At 28.4% G+C, this 20747-nt stretch overlaps 1 protein-coding gene across 2 annotated transcripts in view; it reads left to right on the top strand.

The window, feature by feature from the left end:
• The window catches only part of LOC129965692 (MICAL-like protein 2), a 107234-nt gene extending 86820 nt beyond the window's left edge, over window positions 1-20414 (top strand). For both annotated transcript variants that reach the window (XM_056079808.1, XM_056079802.1), the window contains exons 4-6: window positions 16022-16169; window positions 18232-18329; window positions 19541-20414. In XM_056079808.1, coding sequence (XP_055935783.1) covers window positions 16022-16169; window positions 18232-18329; window positions 19541-19546 — 252 coding nt within the window. In that variant the 3' untranslated portion in view covers window positions 19547-20414. The remainder of the gene's footprint in view (window positions 1-16021; window positions 16170-18231; window positions 18330-19540) is intronic.
• Window positions 20415-20747: the final 333 nt, after the last annotated feature.

The raw sequence follows: 20747 nt of genomic DNA on the forward strand, positions 1-20747 counted from the left end.
GTTAGTTATATATTTTATGTATATGCTTATAGTTTTAAGTACATCGTTTTTTAAGTAGATTTTTTTAACCTGTTTTCAATTATTTAAATTATTTTTAGGTTAGTTGCATGCTTTTGTAAGTAAATTGTATTTATGTTAGTTATATATTTTATGTATATGCTTATAGTTTTAAGTACATCGTTTTTTAAGTAGATTTTTTTAACCTGTTTTCAATTATTTAAATTATTTTTAGGTTAGTTGCATGCTTTTGTAATTAAATTGTATTTATGTTAGTTATATATTTTTTTGTATATGCTTATAATTTTAAGTACATCGTTTTTTAAGTAGTTTTTTAAACCTGTTTTCTACCGATTATTTTAAACGATTAAATTTATTTTCTTAGTGTTTGATGCATTTAAAATGAAACATTGTTAATGAATCGATCTGTTCATGATGAATCTGAGAAAATTTTGTTGACAAATTCTTGAGATATTACATAACTTCAGAAATATATTCTTTAGTGCCCATAAAGTTTAAACGCTCAGTGACTCTATTATCAGTAATCATATTATTAAAAAAATGCTTTGTTTCAGTAAAAAATATTATTATATTAATTGCAGTTTAGTCATTTCCATTTTAATTTTAAGCATAAATTCTACCGGAACAACAGAAAATGAGAGAGATACATATTATGTTATGGCTGAAGGACTTTATATTATTATGAGTGAATTACATGACTATCAAAATTTGAAGCTTTAAAATATTTGATGAAGAAGCTATTAAAGTAGGAATTACATAAAATATTTAATTATTAAAATTTTAACTAGCATTAAGATTGGCGAACCGGCTGGTCGCCAAACGCGGCTAGTACTTATAATAAAGCTCAATGTGTGTGTGTGTGTGTGTGTGTGTGTGTGTGTGTGTGTGTGTGTGTGTGTGTGTGTGTGTTGGCGCTCTACAGGCCAGACCGTTTGACATACAGCTACCAAATTTGGTACATGTATACCTTGGAGGTTGGGAATGTGCACCTGGGGTTTCTTTTTTCGAATTTTTAATTAGAATTTTAATTATTAATTAAAAACTAACTTTCCCGATAAAAAAATCTTCCATTTGCCCCACCGCCAACTTTTCCGCCAAAAAAATCTGCCATTATCCCCAGCGCCAAACGAGAAAGGCTTCAGTTTTTTTTCTCCCAACAGTAATGAGGCTAGGGTTAAAATTTTTCGGCGGATTATTTCAATCGGTTCTTTTTATTTTCTTAATGTTTGATGCATTTAAAATTAAACATTGTTAATGAATCAATCCTTCAGATTCATTCTGAAGTACTTTTGAATTAAAATAAAACAGAATAAAGGAAATTAAAAATTTCTAATCCGCATAGCGTTACCCCAACTGGCGTAGAAAAAATCACGTATTTGCGTTACGTAACCGGCGAAGAAAATTCACGCATGTGCATTCTGTTCTGATTGTTGCCATGACAACGTTATCAATGGATGACTTAAATTATTTTTGGATTAGTTGCATGCTTTTGTAAATAAATTGTATTTATGTTAGTTATATATTTTTTGTATATGCTTATAGTTTTAAGTACATCGTTTTTTAAGTAGTTTTTTTAAAACCTGTTTTCAACCGTTTATTTTAAACGATTCGTTTTATTTTCTTAGTGTTTGATGCATTTAAATTTAAACATTGTTAATAAATCGATCTTCTCATAATGAATCTAAGAAAATTTTGTTGACCAACTCTTGATATTATCACATAAATTAAAAAAGATATTCTTTAGTGCCCATAAAGTTTAAACGCTGAGTGACTCTATTTTCAGTAATCAGATTATAAAAAAATGCTTTGTTTCAGTAAAAAATATTATTATATTAATTGAAGATAAATTCTTTCCACTTTAATTTAAAGCATAAATTCTACCGTTTTCAACCGTTTATTTTAAACTATTCGTTTTATTTTCTTAGTGTTTGATGCATTTAAATTTAAACATTGTTAATTAATCGATCTGCTCATAATGAATCTAAGAAAATTTTGTGCACCAACTCTTGAGATATTAAATAAATTTAAAAAAGATATTCTTTAGTGCCCATAAAGTTTAAACGCTGAGTGACTCTATTTTCAGTAATCAGATTATAAAAAAATGCTTTGTTTCAGTAAAAAAATATTATTATATTAATTGAAGATAAATTCTTTCCACTTTAATTTAAAGCATAAATTCTACGGGTGCTAACAGAAAATGAGAGAGATACATATTACGTTATGACTGAAGGCCTTTGTAATATTATGAATGAATTATATGATAATCAAAATTTGAAGTTTTAAAATATTTTGATGAAGAAGCTATTAAAGTAGAAATTGCATAAAATATTTAATTATTAAAATTTTAACGAACATTAAGATTGGCGAACCGGCTGGTCGCCAAAGGCGGCTAGTATCTAATAAATGTAAGGAAACTTATATAAATATTTTATATTTTTTAAAATAATATATTTAAATATGTAAACAAAAATTTGCTTTTTAATTTAATATTAAAGTAGAAAAGTTTTATATAAGAAGATACATCTTTAGCATCTTATTTTATATTTATTTATATTATTGATAAAAATACGTTTACCTGATTTTCTAATACTTTATGCATTTATTTGTGGTGAATTCATCTAAATTTTGGAGTTTTTTTGTTTTTTTTAAAATATATTTTGTTGTTTATGGGTACGAAAATATATACGATACTTGAATCTTTCAAACTTGGCATAAATATACTTTGAAGACTGGGAATGTGCACATAGCGATTTTTTGTAAAATTTTTATTAAAATTATTAAAATAAAATTAATTAAAAATTAATTAAAATTTTAATTAATTAAAAATTTAGCAAGATTTTGATATATACAATTTCGACATTACAAAAATTATCATTACCTCATCTTGAAATTCAAAAAAATTATATTTTAAATGATGCCAATTTTTTGCCGTATAATTTTTTCAATGTTTAATAAATTTTTTTAAAAAAATGTAGACTTGTTTTCCTACAAAAATACAAAGATGTGTAAGAATTCTAAATGAAAATTAAACGTATCATGAATTATAATACAAAAACATAAAAAATTCTGAAAGAACACAGTTACTCTAAAAGGAACCATTTATTGCTTTTAAAAATCTTTTATTAATACAAGAAATAATGAAACCTTGATAATAATGAAATTAAACTTCTTTCTTTAACATATATCATTACTAGCAAAGCAAATTTTAGGAAAGTAAGCGATGCATTTCTTTAAATTTGCAAAGGATCTGTAAAATATTTAAATTTATATGTAAAACGTACTATTAACAGGAAGAAAAAATTTACATTGTTTTAGATGACAATGTTAAAACTCTGCAAATATCTAATATCTGCGTAAAAACGAAAGGCATCTGAAATAGTACAATTTATATATCTTGCAAAATTTGGAGTTTAAACATATTTTGCTGAACATAACATAAAATATTTAATTGAAAATTTTGTCAATTATTAATTCCAACGAAGCAGTTGGTCGTCAAAGGCGGCTAATAAATGAATAAAAGAAACACATCTCGCTCTATTGTCATGAGTGATTACTCACGGAAGAAATCCACCCTAAAACTTGAGTTATGACCTGTTTCGGTATATTTAGATTTGCAGACTCACCTCCTTTAGTTTATAAGCAGAGTTGAAAGGTTGATCGATGAGAGTTAAAAAGGTGGTGTAATCCGTTTAGCATACAAGGAAAATGAATAAATAAATAGAATTAAAAAATATATATAAAAAGAACCTAATTTTCTTGAATGAAAACTCATGCATGTTTCTGTGTACCTTATTTGAATCTATTCACTGAATCTCACTGAATAAAATAAGTTTTTGTAATAATTTATTTTATAACTTATATAGATCAGAATAGATTGAGGTTTTCTTTCCCTATAAAAATTGAAAATTATTTGAGAGAAAGTCAAAACAATAAGAATGGAGGGTTACTTTCATATTGAAGAAGTTAAAAAAATAGATGTAAATATTTTTAAAAATGCAGGTAGTTATTTAAATACGAAATATTTGATTTTAATTCGGCAGATTTCTTTCTATTGCATAGCATTTTTTTTGTTATTAATTTGCAGTTTTTGTTTTAACAAATAACCTGTTCTTTAGAATAGAAGTTGAAAAAATTGAAAATAATTTTTACCTTGATAAAAAAAAGGCTTTAAATATGCTTCGTTATAATGTAAAGGACATTTATATTTATTCATATTTCTTTATTTTTTTTATGCATTAAATTTATTTTTGATTAATAGAAGTGTCTTATTCCAAATGAAAAATTCTACTGACCAAAAATCCAACAGAACCCTGTTTTTTTAATGTTATTTTTGGAGTTTTTTGTTCTTTTCTTTTGCAAGAGGGGAGAAAGGTGCAATAGGAATTATTTTTCAAAATTGAATAGAAATTAATTTTTTAAAGTCAGTTATCAGTTGTTTCAATTAACTTTGAACATTTTTAGATCTACCTGATATATTATCGTTTTCTTCCTATTTTAATTATCCAAATATTTATAATTCATAATACTTGACTTCACTTCAATTTCCATTCCAAATTTTTAATTCTCTGTTTAAATTCTTTATCTACGTTTTGCAAAAAAATTCTTAGAACAAATAATTTTAAAATTAGAAGAAAAAAAAATCTATGTTTGAAATTTTTATATTATTTTTCTTTTAGCATTTCTTAAAATTAGTCATGAAATTATTGCTGATGCAATGGAATTTTAAACATTAAAATGCATTTTATGCAGATTTTAATCTGTATAAAATGCAAATGATTTTATACAAATTAAAATCTTGCTTTCTGAATTGATTGGATGCTAGTCATGAAGTTATTTCTGATGCAATGGAATTTGGAACATTTAAATCGTTTGCATTTTATGCTGATATTAATCTGTATAAAATGCAAACGATTTTATACAAAATAAAATCTTGTATTCTAAATTAATTAGATTTCGTGAGTTTTTAAATTTTAATTGATCATTGTTTTATTTACATATTTTTTTATCGCTAAGTATTATAAATTAAAATATGAAATTCTTTACATCCCTATAAAGTTATTGAACTTTCTAGTAAGAGATATCTTTATTTGGTTTAATTGTACTTCGCTTATTTATTAATAAAAAGAATTCTTGTTTTTGCTCTGAAATAAAATAATTTTTAGAAATTCATTTGCATGTTAAATCCCTAAAGATGTTTGCATATAATAATGATATCAAAATTTTAAAATTCAAAGAGCTATTTAGTAAGAACCTAAAGTGGAAATAAAAAAGTAAAAAAAAAAATATAGTAACAATGAAATACGAATCTAGATGAATACCGTGTGTTGTGGTTGCTATTTTTTTTTTCATCAATTTTGTTTTCGTTATTTTAATGAGGCGCTTCTTAAACGCAAACAAAAAAACAATGGAAAAAAGTGCTTGGTTGATCATTCTAAATCATTTTCGTGAGGCGAACCATGAATTATCTATGCATCATGTAGTTTTATTTGACAAGTTAAATTTAAACGGCATCATAGTAGAAATTCTTATAAGCTATGAATCATGAAGGTATTCTTTGGATTTTTCATTTTTCTTCTTCGTTTTTTTTTAATACATTCTTTTCACCAGTCTTGCAAGTTAAACGATTAAGTACGTTCCCATTTAATCCCTTTTCACCTATAATGTTATTTTATAAAATCCAGAGTGCTGTTTTCGCAAGTATTCAAGCGAAGTTAAATAACTAGAAAGTTTGAAGGTTTTTGTTTGATATTTCTTTCTGAAAAGAATGTTCTAGAGAACACTTCTACTTCATGGATATCAAAACCGCTGTTTCCGTTCTGAGTAACGGTTAGCCGGCAGAGCTTAACATTGATACGTAATCCAACCAAGCGAGAGCTTTTTGAGTGCCAGTTGCATGCAATTTAGAATTGCAAATGTTTCCTGCGCTTTTTATTCTTTTTCAGGTCAGATTTTTATTTTTGAAAAAAAAACCTGTTCCTCGTTTATCTTCTCTGACTGCTTTTCTTTTATACTTATGTCAGTTGGATTGTCTTACCATAAGATTTCGAATAAGGTCACAGAAGTATCATATAGTAGATTTCTTCACACTAGAACTTTATTTTTAAACAAGTTACTGCAAAAATACTTAGGGCAAAGTGTTATGTAGAGTAAAACAAATTTTTTCTCGTTCAACTTATTAAATGTCTAATTTTTCTATAGAGTCGTGTACTTTCACCAGTTATAGTATAATAATTAGAATAGTACAATAATTAGAAAATAAGCTATAATTAAGTATAATTTTTCAAGTATAATAATAAGTATAATTCACCAGTTATAATAGAGTAATTAGAAAATAATTTGTTTGATTATTTTCCTTATATACAGTTTAAAAGTATAATTAACATAGTTAATTAAGATTCAGTTAATATTTCCTGCAGGAGAAATTATAGACATGTCAGTAGTTCATTCCAATTTAATAAGTTAAGTAGTATATTAGTTATAAATAATTTATTGTTTCGTATTTAGATATTTAAATCATTTTTGGAATCATATATATATCATAATTTGTGACAGTTGGATGCATGTTACTGTAAATGGTGTTAAAAAAGGCTTTATGGAACAATTTCTGAATAAACACATGCATACATCATTCACTGTCAGTCATGTTTATGTATTGTCACTCACGTATGTCAGACTGGCATTCTTTTTAGAAATGGAAGCGGATATATAATTTTTTTAAGTTGCGCAAATATGGATGGTAGCCTTTCAGAGCTTAGAAGGATTGCTCTATATTCGTCACAATTAGTATGCGTCACAATTGATACGCTTCGAGTAAATATTTTTTTTTTTTTTCCGCTAAGGAATTAAAATATTTCCCGCTATGACAACAGAAAAGGGAAGAGAATCTAAATTTTATCTTAAACGTATATAATAAGACAATATATTATGGAATTATATAAGAAAATTCTGATCATCCAATATTTTAAAGAATACATTTAACATTAAAGTATTCGTATATTATGGAATTATATAAGAATAATTTTGATCATCGGATATTTTAACGAATATAGTTAAGCATTAAACTATTCATATATCATGGAATTATATAAGAATAACTCTGATCATCCGATATTTTAACGAATATAGTTAGCATTAAAGCATTCGTATATTATGTAATTATATAAGAATAATTCTGATCATCCGATATTTTAACGAATATAGTTAGCATTAAAGTATTCGTATATTATGAAATTATATAAGAATAATTCTGATCATCCGATATTTTAACGAATATAGTTACATTAATGTATTCGTATATAATGGAATTATATAAGAATAATTTTGATCATCCGATAATTTAACGAATATAATTAAGCATTAAAGTATTCGCATAGCCAGCGTTGCGGAGAAAAGATTTAGGTTTTTAAAGTGTTAAGTCTTGGCGGTTTGAATTATAGAATAGTAGGAAACAAAGGGTACAAAAATTTATAAGGAGATTCAAACCTATATCCCTAAACATTGTAACATGATGATGTTTAGACTAAATCTGTTTATTTTATTTTTTAAAATTTACTCTTGATCATATACAGTTATGATGTGCACGTAAAAAGTGTGCTTAAAATTGTCGTATAAACGCTTGCATAAATTCCATATCTAAGGTTATAAAAAGTATTGCTGTCAAATATATTTAAAAATTCTAATGAAGTTATGAAAAAACATTGTCCAGAAATAAAAATGGCGTCTTCGAAAAACTTTTTTCCCTCAAATAAGTTTCTGTAAAATGTTTTTTGAACCGAATTATCGAGAAGTTAAACTTTGATTAATTTTTAATTAAAAATCTTATTAAAATTTCTAAAATTCTTTCTTAGTGAGTGCCTACTACCTAAGAAGTAATTACATAACAAATTTGGAAGCTCTTCTTCGGTGCCTTACTCTGAACATTTTTTGCATTATTGAACATTTTTTGTCTTGAACATTTTTTGCATTATGTGTATCACATACGGCGAAATTTACAGATAGTATGTCTATTTATTAACATTACTGTGAGTCTTTAAAATCAAGCAATGCAACTGCCATTTAACTATTCAGTCATAATCATGACGATGACCATAATATTTATAAATTGTAAATGTAGTAGTTCTTTAACCGATATTAACAATTGTCATTAGCACTTACATGTTTTCTTTTCGTATTCGCTTGTATATATATATATATATCATTCCTTTCCACATATTCTGAAATACCTACTATTGTAGATGTGGCGTTTTTACTGTCGCTTTTTTTGTGTGCAGATTTCTACAATACAAATTCAAATATATATATATATTTCCACAATGATAATTGTATCCATTCTACCTCACATTAGAACTGAATTTCGTGAGTGGTATACATAAAAAAAAAAATAAAAAAAAAAACTCAATGTTTTAAAAAAACATTCCTTTTTAAGTTCTGTTAAAATTTTCAGCTCTTAATTTTAAGAAATAGATGTTTTTCAATAAAATCTCAGCTTTCGCAATTCCGTCCAAACACGTTTTCTTATCGATAAAAAGATCTCATTTCTGCATGTTTACTTTTTAATCTAAACCATAAGTTGTTCTGGCACACCACCTGGAAATGCAAATGCCAGAACAGACAAAAAAAGTTGAAAGAGAACTTAACTCATATCTCATCTTGCAACTGATTACCACTCTCTAATGCAATTTTATTATAAAACTACGATCCCTATTATTTAAAAAAAAGTCTTATTTATTTATTTTCTCCCTGTCTCCATTTCTAAACAATGCTCTCGAATTCAGACCAGCTGTCTCACGTTCTTTTCCATTAGTATTATGGGCTCCCACTTTAACATATGCGACGAGATATACGACTTTTCTGTGTACCATAAAAGAAAATGAACCATTCCAGAGGGTGTTGTTTGATTTTTAACTTATAATAATATCGTCGTAAATTACGTGCTTTTTCAAACAACTCCATTGCTGTCTTATTTTGACCTACATTTTTTTCTCTTCTGTACATGCTGTACACAGCATCCGCAGGTAATTTCTCGGCTAAAACCCACTTTTGTGCGAAACCAGTTTCTTTTGTATGCTCCCATGAAAAGATATTTAAGAACTGCGTCCCTCGCCAAATATTATTAGTTCTTTAAGAACAGCTCGGTATCTTCCTTTTGTTATTGAACGCAAGAATCGTTCGGGTCGTTATTCTTGGAGTTATGTATCTGGGCCATGATAACCTTACGGTGAACTTTTACCCTACTAATGTCAACCGAGTCTGTGCAAGAAGGGTTGGCGAATATAGGCCCGGACAAGTGAAAGTAGGAAGGCTCTTTTTTCTGGCCGACAAAGTTAGCAAGAAAAGGCGGTAGCAGGTAATTTTACTTGTCTGAAATTAATGAGGGTTATGTGGGTTTGGGAAGTTGCTTCTTCCCTAATTTCTTTCTTTCTTTTTTTTTAATGAACCAGTCATTGTTATCAGCAGATGGGCTGGCAACAACTTCCGTGTTAGAGGTCAAGAATTGGTCATTAATTGCATGATGTGACGTAATAATGGATTCTGTTTGCTAATGTTGTGGAAGAAAAAAAATAAGTAATTTGTACTCGTGACAGAGCGGAATAATGGAAAAGGAATGATTATCCGTGCCACATCTCTTGGATTTTATTAAACCTTTAGCTGGTACCCGGCGCGTTGCTGCCGCAGAAGAAATAATTTTGGAAATATCATTGAAATTTGAAATAGCTGTCTTGATTAATTAAGAATGATATTTATTTTCTTGTTGACAATGCATATATTCAGTGAAATTGAATGATATATATGGGAGAAGTAAGTGCTTTAGGGTAGACAATATTTTTAGTTTTTCTGTCTTCATCAAAAACAATTAAATTTCTTGGCTGTCCGACTCGTGAGCATCCAACATTCAACTGGCCATATAAAAAACGTGACTTTTTTAGGTTCAATCGTACTTGCGCCTTGTTGATGGTCATCGAGAATGCAAGACAAATGGGGAACTGCAGTCAATTAAAATAAAATTAAAAAACAACAACATGTCAGTGGAAATAATGGCAATGCTTGGAATGAACACATTTTCCCCATTCGACTTTCTGTTAAGAATAGTTGCTTCGATTCTTGCCGCATGTTGATCTTGAGATTCTGAAGCAGGTGAATTTGCAATTCGTAAACGATCTGCTTCCTAGCTCGCTTGTCGTTCCTCGTTTATTTGAAAAGCTTGAAATCGCTTATTTCTACGTGCTGCGTTGGTAGATCTATTAAGTGACGACCGTATGGGAGGCATATTTTTTGACGAAGCAATTAACACGATATACGCTTGTGTAACAGATTAGAAATCTCTCTATTGTAGGATTGCTGATTTTTTTGGTTTGTTTATTTACTCATTTGCATCTTAAGAAAAAATTCGAACCATACTAATTAAACATACGTGAATAGTTCTTTAAAAATTGTGTATGACACCATTTGAAATTGCCAATGTTTTAAAAATGTGCGATATATGCAAATAAAAGTCCTACTTTGAATGGTTTATATGAGAGAAAGTGTTATCTTTGAAGTTTATGATATCTTGATTTATCGGGAAATGACATGCACAGCTCATTTGCGTGAAACATTTTTCATTGAATTGAATTTAAAGTGACTTTAATAAACCATTAAGGTGTTCTGGTTTCCCTATCAGAAATGGATGCGTGACTAAAACATTTCAAATAATGAATATTAACCTTATGCAACTCATACTTCCCTTTCCATGCTGTGTGATTTTGAAATATTTTCCCTACTTAATTCAGACAACGTTAAACTTGAATAACTAATGAATATATATTTAAAACATCAAAGAGTTTGCTGCATTGTTTCTCCTATGGTATGTTTATCGAAATAATGGTGCTTTGAAGTTGGCATTGGTTTTAAACGCCAATAAATTATCTGTTGCATGATTCAGTGCTATAAAAATATTCCATGACACAGTTCTGACTGCCAGAAGCGATTTTTTTTATTTAAAAATTGAATAATAATAATAAATTATCTAATTTAAACTTCCTAGAAGCTCACTGAATTGCATTTCGTACCATTTCATATCGGGAATTTTAATTGCATATATTTTGTATTCTCCTTCTTTTTTATTATGGATTTTATTTTCCATTTAGCGATTAGGGTTTTACGTACTTAGATAAAAAGTAATTCATATAACTGATTTTCTAAATCTCCCCCCCCCCCACCGTTATCTTGCCAAATAACATTGATATAATTTTTTTAGAATTCTCACTGCTTTATTAGATAAAATAGATTCAATGTGTCTTTAAATAAATTAATTATGAAAATAGTTATAACTTTGACAATAACCATATAAAAATGATCAGACTTGGAAGTTTTGAAAAGAAGATTTGCACTTTTAAATATTCTTATTTAAAACATCACTCATTAAGTCTCCTATCTGACATACATATGATAACACTGTTGAGAGATCCATGATTTTTGATTAGTACCAACTTTCAAATGATATGTGTTAAAATCTCATCACATTCTGACCATTAGTTTACAGGTTACACTGGTTTTAGTGACCTCAGTTTTGTAATCTTCAGAGCAATTGAAAAAAAAAATGAATTTTGTGTGTTGTATAACATTGTGTTTTGATGGGAAAATTAATGTTGAAGCCAAACAGTGGCTTGATAAATGTTGTGGAGATTCTGCTCTATGGAAAGCAATAATTACTGACTGGTATGCTGAATTTAAATCGGTCGTACAAACACCAATGCTTCTAAACGCCTCTGGTCGCCCAAAATCGATAGCTGTTCTGGAAAACATTAAAATAACTAAATAAATAATAATAATAATAATTTTGAAAGACCGTAAAGTGAAGATGCATGAGATAGCTGACACCTTAAAGATATCAGAAAGTAATGTATTTACAATTGTAAGTTTTAATTTGAACTTTAAAAAGTTGCTTCCGAAGTGATGGCTGTATTTGCTCACACCGGACTCAAAACAACAATGCGTCGACGCTTCAGAGCTATGCTTGGATCTATTCAAACAAGATAAAAAGTATTTCTTGCATCGGTATATGGAGGTGAATGAAACATGGATCCATTACTACACATATGAATAAAAAAAATCGCCAGCTGAGTGAATCTTCTAGAGCGACCCAAAACTCATAAGTCAACTGGCATGATTATGGCACCCGTATATTGGGACACGCATGATATTTTGTTAGTCGACTATCTTGCGAAAGGTAAAATTATCATTTGCGAATATTACATGGCATTAATGCATCGATTGAATGTAGAAATAAAGAAAAAACGGCTTCTTAAGCAAAAGAAAGAGTGCTATTTCACTAAAACAATTCCATGTTTCACAATTCAATAAAGACGATGTTTAAATTTAATGAATGACTCTTCGAATTGCTTCCTCTCCGGATCTGGCTTCCAACGACTACTGACTTTTTGTAGACATCAAAAAGATACTCCTGGGAAAAAAATTTGGCTCAAACGAAGAAATGATTGCCGAAATTGAGGTCTATTTTAAGAGCAAAGACAAACCGTTGTACAAAAAAAAAAAAAAAAAAAAAAGGCATCGAAAAGTAGAGAAACGTTGAAAAGAATGTGTCGCTCTTGAAAATCTGTGTTGATAAATAAAGTCAAATTTCTTGTAAAAAAATGTTCTTCATAGTTAGACCGGAAATTTATTGAATGATGTGATAATTGATTTGTTTCATATTTGTAAAGATAAAATTTTGTAATTGATTTCTTGATCATTTATTTATAAATGTGAGTTTTAAAATTTTATATGTTTGTGTAATTTCGGTGATAATAATATTCGTTTATTGTTTTAAGAACTTAATCAATCAATTTTATTGAATTTTAATTTTACACGTTTTGCGCCACGTAGATGTAAATTTATAATAGCGAATAAAAAACTAAACATTAAAAAAAAGAAAATAATAATTAAAATAAAAAAAATACCTCTATATATTAATAATAGTATATTTTTAAAAAATGTGTGTGTGTGTCTGTGTGTTTATAATTTCCTTATGCTCTTTTACTGCTTAGAAGCACAAAGCGAATTTCAAAGTTTATCGATAAATTTTACTTTGATCTAGGTTGTTTTTCTGATTAGGAAAAGATTTTTCTATTCGTTATTTTGATATTATTCTTATTTAATTTCAATGTTAAAAATAAAGCTCAATGAACTATGATAGTTTAATAAACTGTTCAGTGAATGCTCAATGAATTATTGTAATTAACTATGATAGCTCTCTCACATAGAAAAAATTCATTTAAGTATAATCTGAAATCATTCTGTTTAATTATTTTATAAATTCCACGAACCTCTACTGCAGTAAAGCTTTATATATATGTATGTGTGTGTGTAAAATATTCCGTAAGCAATATTTGATGCAAAATATTAAGAATTGTTCTTCCGTTTCACTCAACATCTTAACAATCATACTTTGAACCCTTTAATATTCCTTTTGATTGATGGATAAGTTTTCCTCAAATCTATTTTTATTGCATTAGTAACAGATAGTTATCGAGTTTAAATGTACAAACTGAGCTCGTATTATCCTGCTAACGGATACAACCATAAATAAAACTGATTCGTAATCATCCAGCGTAGATATTTAGTTCGAACTGACGACATTTAATGGCACCTGTCGAACCCTCCTAATCCTTCACTTTAAACGGCGTCCAATCAAAAATAAAAATAGAAAGATACCTTGAAGCATAAGTTAAGTGGAACAAACGCAGCGAGTTGTCTTCTCGGTTGGAACAAGTACTAGCCTGCCATCATGTTCACCCAATTACAACGCCCAAAGAAAAATCTACCCTTTAGGCTGCTTCCTTGTATCCGTTTCTCACCAAGTTTCGCTTCATTTTCTTTGTGTTTTTGAAGAACGAGTGAAGGCATGGAACTGCTGGAATGAGAATTCTGATACTGAATGGTTCTGATTCTGGTTTCAAAATTTCGAAGCTTCATCTCAAAATTTCATAGCAGCTTTCTCAAAAGTTCTTACGGCTCAATACGATGTATTGAATTTAAAGGATACTTGTTGGTTGTATCGGCGACCAAAAAGCGCCAAGAAAAAATGTTAGCCAATTTGGCGATTTTAATCGTCAATCTATATAGCATGTGATTCGCACATTCAAAAAATTTTTTATAATAAATAATAATGCACTTGAGTATATTTTTATAATTTCCCGAAACTTTTTCTCGGCACTTTTTGATCGCTGTTAAAACCGAATCGTACCAAGTACATATTAAAGTTGTTCTGTGTTCAGATTAATTATTCGAATTGAATATTATTATTATTATTATTATTATTTTTTTTTTTTTTGCATAACCCAGAATTTTGTCAGAATGGAATCAGTTGTTCGAATTGAATATTATATTATTATATCTAAAGTAAAAATAAAATAAAATAAATAAATATTATTTATATTTCTCTTTTATATATCATTCAATTTCAATGAATGCATTCATTTCGACAAGAAAATAAATATCATTCTTTCTATCACTTTTAATTAAATAAGATAGCTATTTTAAATTCCAAACGATATTTCCAAAATTATTTCTAGTATTTGATAAAAAGTAATCAGATGGAATGAAAATAATCCAAGAGTAATCTATTTCTTAAAATGTCTTAAAGAATTTTATTTTTATTCCATAAGTGGGGGGGGGGAGAAAAAAAGAAAAGGAGGATCTTGAAAGATGTTGATCTCTCATCGTTTTTAGATAAAATGAAGTTAATCTCGTTAAAATGCTCATTAAGATACGTGGATCAAAATCACCTATAAAGGGCCAGAATTCCACTTTTAATCTATATAACTGTCAGCAGAAAATTTAATAATTTACGATAGATAAGCACTATAAATATTATGACCATGATTAAATGTTGATAACAGATGATTTTACAGTGTATCAAAAAGATGAAAGAAATATATCTTTAATTTGTTTTGTTTGTTTCAAAATAAAATTAAAAAAAAACCCATTATCAATTAATTCTGTTAAATAAATTTGTGCATCGCTCTTATCGGATCTTCGAATCTCATATCAGTTGCAATGTCTTAAAAAAAGCAGTAACTGTTTTAAATCGAAAAATTCAGTTAAAAAAAGTATCAACATGATTTTTAGTAATTCATTTTATTGACTTTTACACATTAATTATTATAACTTTCAAAAATAATTTCTTTTAATTTAGCAGCATTTGGCACCAAATTAAAATATTATAACTTGGTGCCAAATATTATGAAAAACAAACAAATTTAAATGGAAATTCGAACTTAGAACTTGAAATATCGTAGCATGAAAATGCGTGATTCTTGATTTGTTCATATTCAATTTATTTTTAAAACTTCTCTACATTATTTAGTAGCGATAATGGGCACACACAAAAATGTATTTAATACCCTTGAAATGCGTGTGTATAAAAAAAGCGATGGCTAAAATGATGACAGGTATTTTTGTAGAATATTCTTACAAGGATGAGAATATTTTTTATAACATATTCTTACAAATATTTTTAAACATTTATTAAAATAGCGAAAAATATATGTAAATTAATTTTAAGATATTTAAAGTAGTATAAAGTGGCTTTATTTTTTGAAACTTGATGGAAATTTGAATTTTTGCATCATACAATTTTCTAAATTATGGAGGAAAAGCTCTAACATTTCAATCAGTTTCACATTAAAATCAAAATTGTTTCTTGGTGGAAACCTACTACTTAAGAAATAAAGACATGCGAAATATGGTATTGCTCATTCTTACAATCCGCCTTATACGTCATTTAGAACAACTTTTCTATCATGCGTGTCACATCACGCAATGGGCGTGTTATTAACGTTACAATGTTATAAAAAGTAGATCTACAAATCATTACCTTTATTTTAAAGAAAATTAAATTTTTTTAACTGTATTTTTTTAAAATTTTCAGCTGTGTACTGTAATATAATACCTTTAATCTATTTTTCACAAATATGATTTGATAAGCTTGCCTCTTACAAAAGATTTTCCATTGATTTTATAGGCATTCCAAGTCGCCGAAGAGAGACTGGGCATCCCTGCGTTGTTGGATGCTGAAGACATGGTGAAATATGACGAACCCGATACTCTCAGCATCGCCACTTACGTATCGCAGTTTTACCAGTTTTTTGAAAATGGTGCTTCCCATAAACGTAAGTAATTAAAGCGAAGCAATTTTATGAAGATTTAAGGGCTGTTTTAAGACATTTAATTGAAACGTCTGTAGCGAATTGAATTGAGCGAGGATAGAACCTGGGACCTTGTGGTTCGCAGCTGAGTAACATGACCACAATACAAAAACAATTGCTCGTCTAGCGTAGCTGTTAACTGGCTTATAAGCTTTCAACACAGACTCTCCCTCCAGTGAGTTGGGGGTGAGATTAACGATATGCTGTTGAGTGGTGATGAATTTATTGGCTGTTGAGTCTAATGCACCTGTACCCATTTGAGTAGCGCCAAGCGTTATGGCGAGGGCTGTGTGGATGAGTGATTGCTGTTGCGCCAAGTGAGTCTGACAACTTTGATTTGCTGTGGGCAGCTGTACGAAGGTTGAAGGTTCATCGTCCGAGGTCACCAATGTGGCGAATTGGAATGAGCGAGGATAGAACTTGCGACCTTGTGGTTCGCAGCCGAGTAACATGACCATGATACAAAAGCAATTGCTCGTGTAGCGTAGCTGTTAACTGGTGTGTTAAGTTTTCAACACACGTCTTTAATGTTATGTACTTTTCATTTGAATCCTCCCCAGCCATAAGCAAAATTTAACAGTGAAATACAGAGATTATCGATAAATACATAGATATGTCATGAATATGTTGAATTTACATGTGCAGAATAGCTAGAAGTAAAGTGACTTTTTTCAGAACCTTGTAGCCAAAAGAGAATGAGATGAGAATAAAAACCACAGACGTCTCAGTCGTATGCACTTCAGAGCACACGAAAACTAATGATGTATAAAATAGAGTGGAAGTGTTATATAACTAAAAAACTGCTATTTAGTGAAAATTGACTTTTTTCCTTTAGAACTATTACTATGTTTATTGATTAAAGAAACGTTTGTTTTGCGATTGTCAGTACAGTGAACTCTATTATCTGCGGTTGTTATTCCAAATGCTGTTAAAAAATGTCGGGTTTAAGAAAAAATTGTTAACGCTTTTAAAAAAAATTCGATTTTTTTTTTTCGTAAAGTAAAAAAGTAAATGCCCTCTGGTCGTTTTGAGAATAATTCGCTTTTGCATAATTACCGCGCCACGCAATTCCTCAAATAATCTGGAGTTTTCTGTACTTATCGCAATCGTATAAAACTTACGATTCATAATTAAAATGGATCACGATTTTGATTGAATTATAATGATTTAATTATGTTTATATTGGGGAATATTTGCTTATCTTCCTCTTTGTTCATCCCTCCCTTTATTGCTCGGAATAATATTTTTAATTCTTACCATCTGATGTAAATACTTTTTATGTATATATTAGGCTATTAGTATTATTTAAACTATAAAATATTTCAAATATTTTCTTATCAGTTTTTATTTAATTTCGTTCTTTTTATCTAACTAAAATTATATAATACAGTTATCTCAGAATTGATATAGTTCCAGATTTTCAGTCTTTGTTTCGAATATTTCTGATTTTAAAATACAAATGGAAAATATAGGAATAAAAAAGTTACTAAGACTATTCTTTCTCAAAATTGATTCGAAAATATCATCAGAAATTGATCAATCTCTCATATAATAAGAAAATGTTTTTAAAAGGTTAATATTTTTAAAGACATTTGACTTTATTAATAAATATATTCCATCTAAAAAGAAAGGAAAGAAGTCGAAACATCAGACGATTTTTATTAGATTTTATTAAACATCGACTTTGAAATAATTCAACTTTGTACAAGTATTAATTTTAATATATTGTATTCTTTTGCCCTTATTTTCCCCCGAAATATTTGCCTCCTATATATTAAAATAAGCTCATCTCTGTTTGTAATTCCGCAAGTCACGTGATTTTAGAGTGTTATGGAATTTAATATTTTGTCAATGTAGAAAGCTGCTAATTCTAAAATAATGAGATTTATTTAAATTATATTCTTTTTTTTTTGTATCAGATAATTGTATCTGGGAATGAAGTATTTATTTGCATACAAAAATATTTATGTGCCTTGTTCTATCCGAATAATGTTTTCCAATTGTTTTAATCTCTTTATTTTTTTAGTTGGCATCCCTGCATCGAAATCTGTCACCAATCGTGTTACCCCACTGCCTTGCAGTCGTCCTCCTGCAACGAGTATTCATACGGGACCATTAAATAAGGTAATTTTTGTTGGATTATATTCTTTACTTATCTATGAAAAGTAAAACTAATATATAGTATCGAATGGAATATCCATGGAATTTTCTTAATTTCGAAAAAAACACCGAAAAAAGGAAAAATAATTTTTCTTAAAAATCGTTTGCATTAACCTCGGTGCTTTAACTTAAGTATTAATTACTTTTTAATTAGAATTAAATGATTTTTATGGAATTGTTTATATTTGTTGATCCCCCATGTTTCTTAAGAAGTCGGTTTATTAATATTCTTCTTTGGGTTTTTTTTTTTTAATTTCTCATGACACGTGCTTGGGAAGATTTCTGCAAATCTTCAAATATTAATCATCTAGCTCTTTTCATTTTGTGGTTATTGTATTCATTTTTACTCGGAAGAAATAGACAACCTGCGAATGGATTTCCTTCAAAATATGATAACAATCTACAAACTTGGTGTGTACACAAGATTTCATCTGTCTAGCTGAAAGCATTGTTATGACTCAATGCAAAAACTCTCCTTTCGTTTTAAATATATTTATTTTCACAACACACGACAAAGAGATAATGAGGCTATTTACAGTAGAGAAAGTTATTCTGCATAGAATACGTACATAATATTGATGAAAACTTATATAAATACTATTAAAAAGCGTAAGTTAACGTAATCACATCAAAAGCCAATTCTTATTCCAATTTTTCCGTAACCTAAACTAAAAAGAAGTTGCCAGATTCTGAGTTGGAATAAGCTAAGAGTAGAATTAAAGAAATAGGAAATACAAAACTTAATGGTGAGTGGCAACAAGCATTTTTGATTTATCATTTTCACTAATAGAATAATTCTGAAAATATATTGTTCTAATTTAGGGATGCCTGAAACATGGAAATTCGACAAAATTTCGAGGTTGAATTTTGTGATGATTACAAAATAAAAAATAAATAAATAAAGGTTTCAGCTTCATTCAGTTGCACTGTATGGCTATAAAATTTGATGGATAAAGTTAAGATTTTGTTGACGAATATTTGGTTCCAAAAGTTTCCAAAAAAAACAAAACAGTTTTATAGTTTTTAAGCTTTAAAGGCCTATTTAATCTTCTCCCCCCCCCTTACCTTAAAACCTTAAATATATAAAAAGAATTGTACATATGTCAATTTAAATATATTTGTTTGTTTTATGATGTATATTTTTAATTCTTAAATTTTTATTTTTTATTTTACAGCGCTAAAGAAGAGGTCCCGACTTGTGAAATGTAGAAATATTGCTCATCCTCTATATTCACCTGTTCACTTAACAAATGCATTTTTACATCACAAGAGCCTCTCTTCTTCAGCATCAGCATCCTTGAAAGGACTACCTGTACTTGTCCAGTGCTTCCTTTTATTTCGTTATTTTTACATTAAGATTTCTGTTCAATGTGTATTTTGGAAAAGGCCCAACAAGCTTCCTGTATTTTTGAATGTTGGACCTGTAGTATATATTTAGTTGCTGTAGTAAACATGTAGAGTATTTTGTTATTACCTTGTCTGGATATATTTTTTTTAATGTCACGTGATGTATCCTGTATGTTTGATGTGTATCTTCTGTTAACAATCAAAGTGTTCACATAGTTCTATTTGATAATAATGTTTTCTGAAATGTTGCTCTTTAACTTTAAAAATAAAGCAATTGCTTCTTTTATAATGTATCAGAAATATTATCTTTTCGAAAATCACTTTTCCACTAAACATTATCTATTTCTATATAATTTTTTCCCCATCAAAATCAGTGTCGTATTTATCAAATTTATATTAATGCTATACAAATATAAATTTCTGAAATTTTATGTCAATTTTATTCTGCTATTATTTTGTTTCTTGCAAAGAAATTTGTAATTTTCTTGTAGAAATGTATACTTATTGTCAAAAGTATTGTCACAGTATTTTATTGTCAAAAAGAAAGATAGATGTTCCAAGGAATGATAATCTGTATCAAGTAATCTCTTAAAACTAGAAAATAATTATACATACATTAAAGAGCAAATTTTGTAAATACGTATGAGTTGATGTTCCTCTATATGAAGAACCAATGTATAAATAAATATTTTGTATCAATCATATGTTTGTCCAATACTTTATTTTAAATATTAACAAGAAAGATGGATGTATTGAAAGTTACAACAAAAATTACACATTGCCTTTATATTATGCTTCAAATATCATATTGAACAAAGTAAAAATTTGTTTGTCGATCATATAAGTGTATTCATAGAAAAATAATATGAGTTGATAAGTATGCTAAATGCTTTATGTTCACTACTTGAAGGAAGAGAGCAGATAAAGTATGAAAAATAAAATAAAATTTAAAAAAAGTATGTCAAGCACAAATGTTAATCAATTTTCTTCTTAGAGTGTGTTTATTATATAACTAGCCGCCTTTTGTGACTAGCC

This window comes from Argiope bruennichi, chromosome 1 (assembly GCF_947563725.1).
Source record: "Argiope bruennichi chromosome 1, qqArgBrue1.1, whole genome shotgun sequence".
Taxonomy (NCBI): Eukaryota; Metazoa; Arthropoda; class Arachnida; order Araneae; family Araneidae; genus Argiope; species Argiope bruennichi.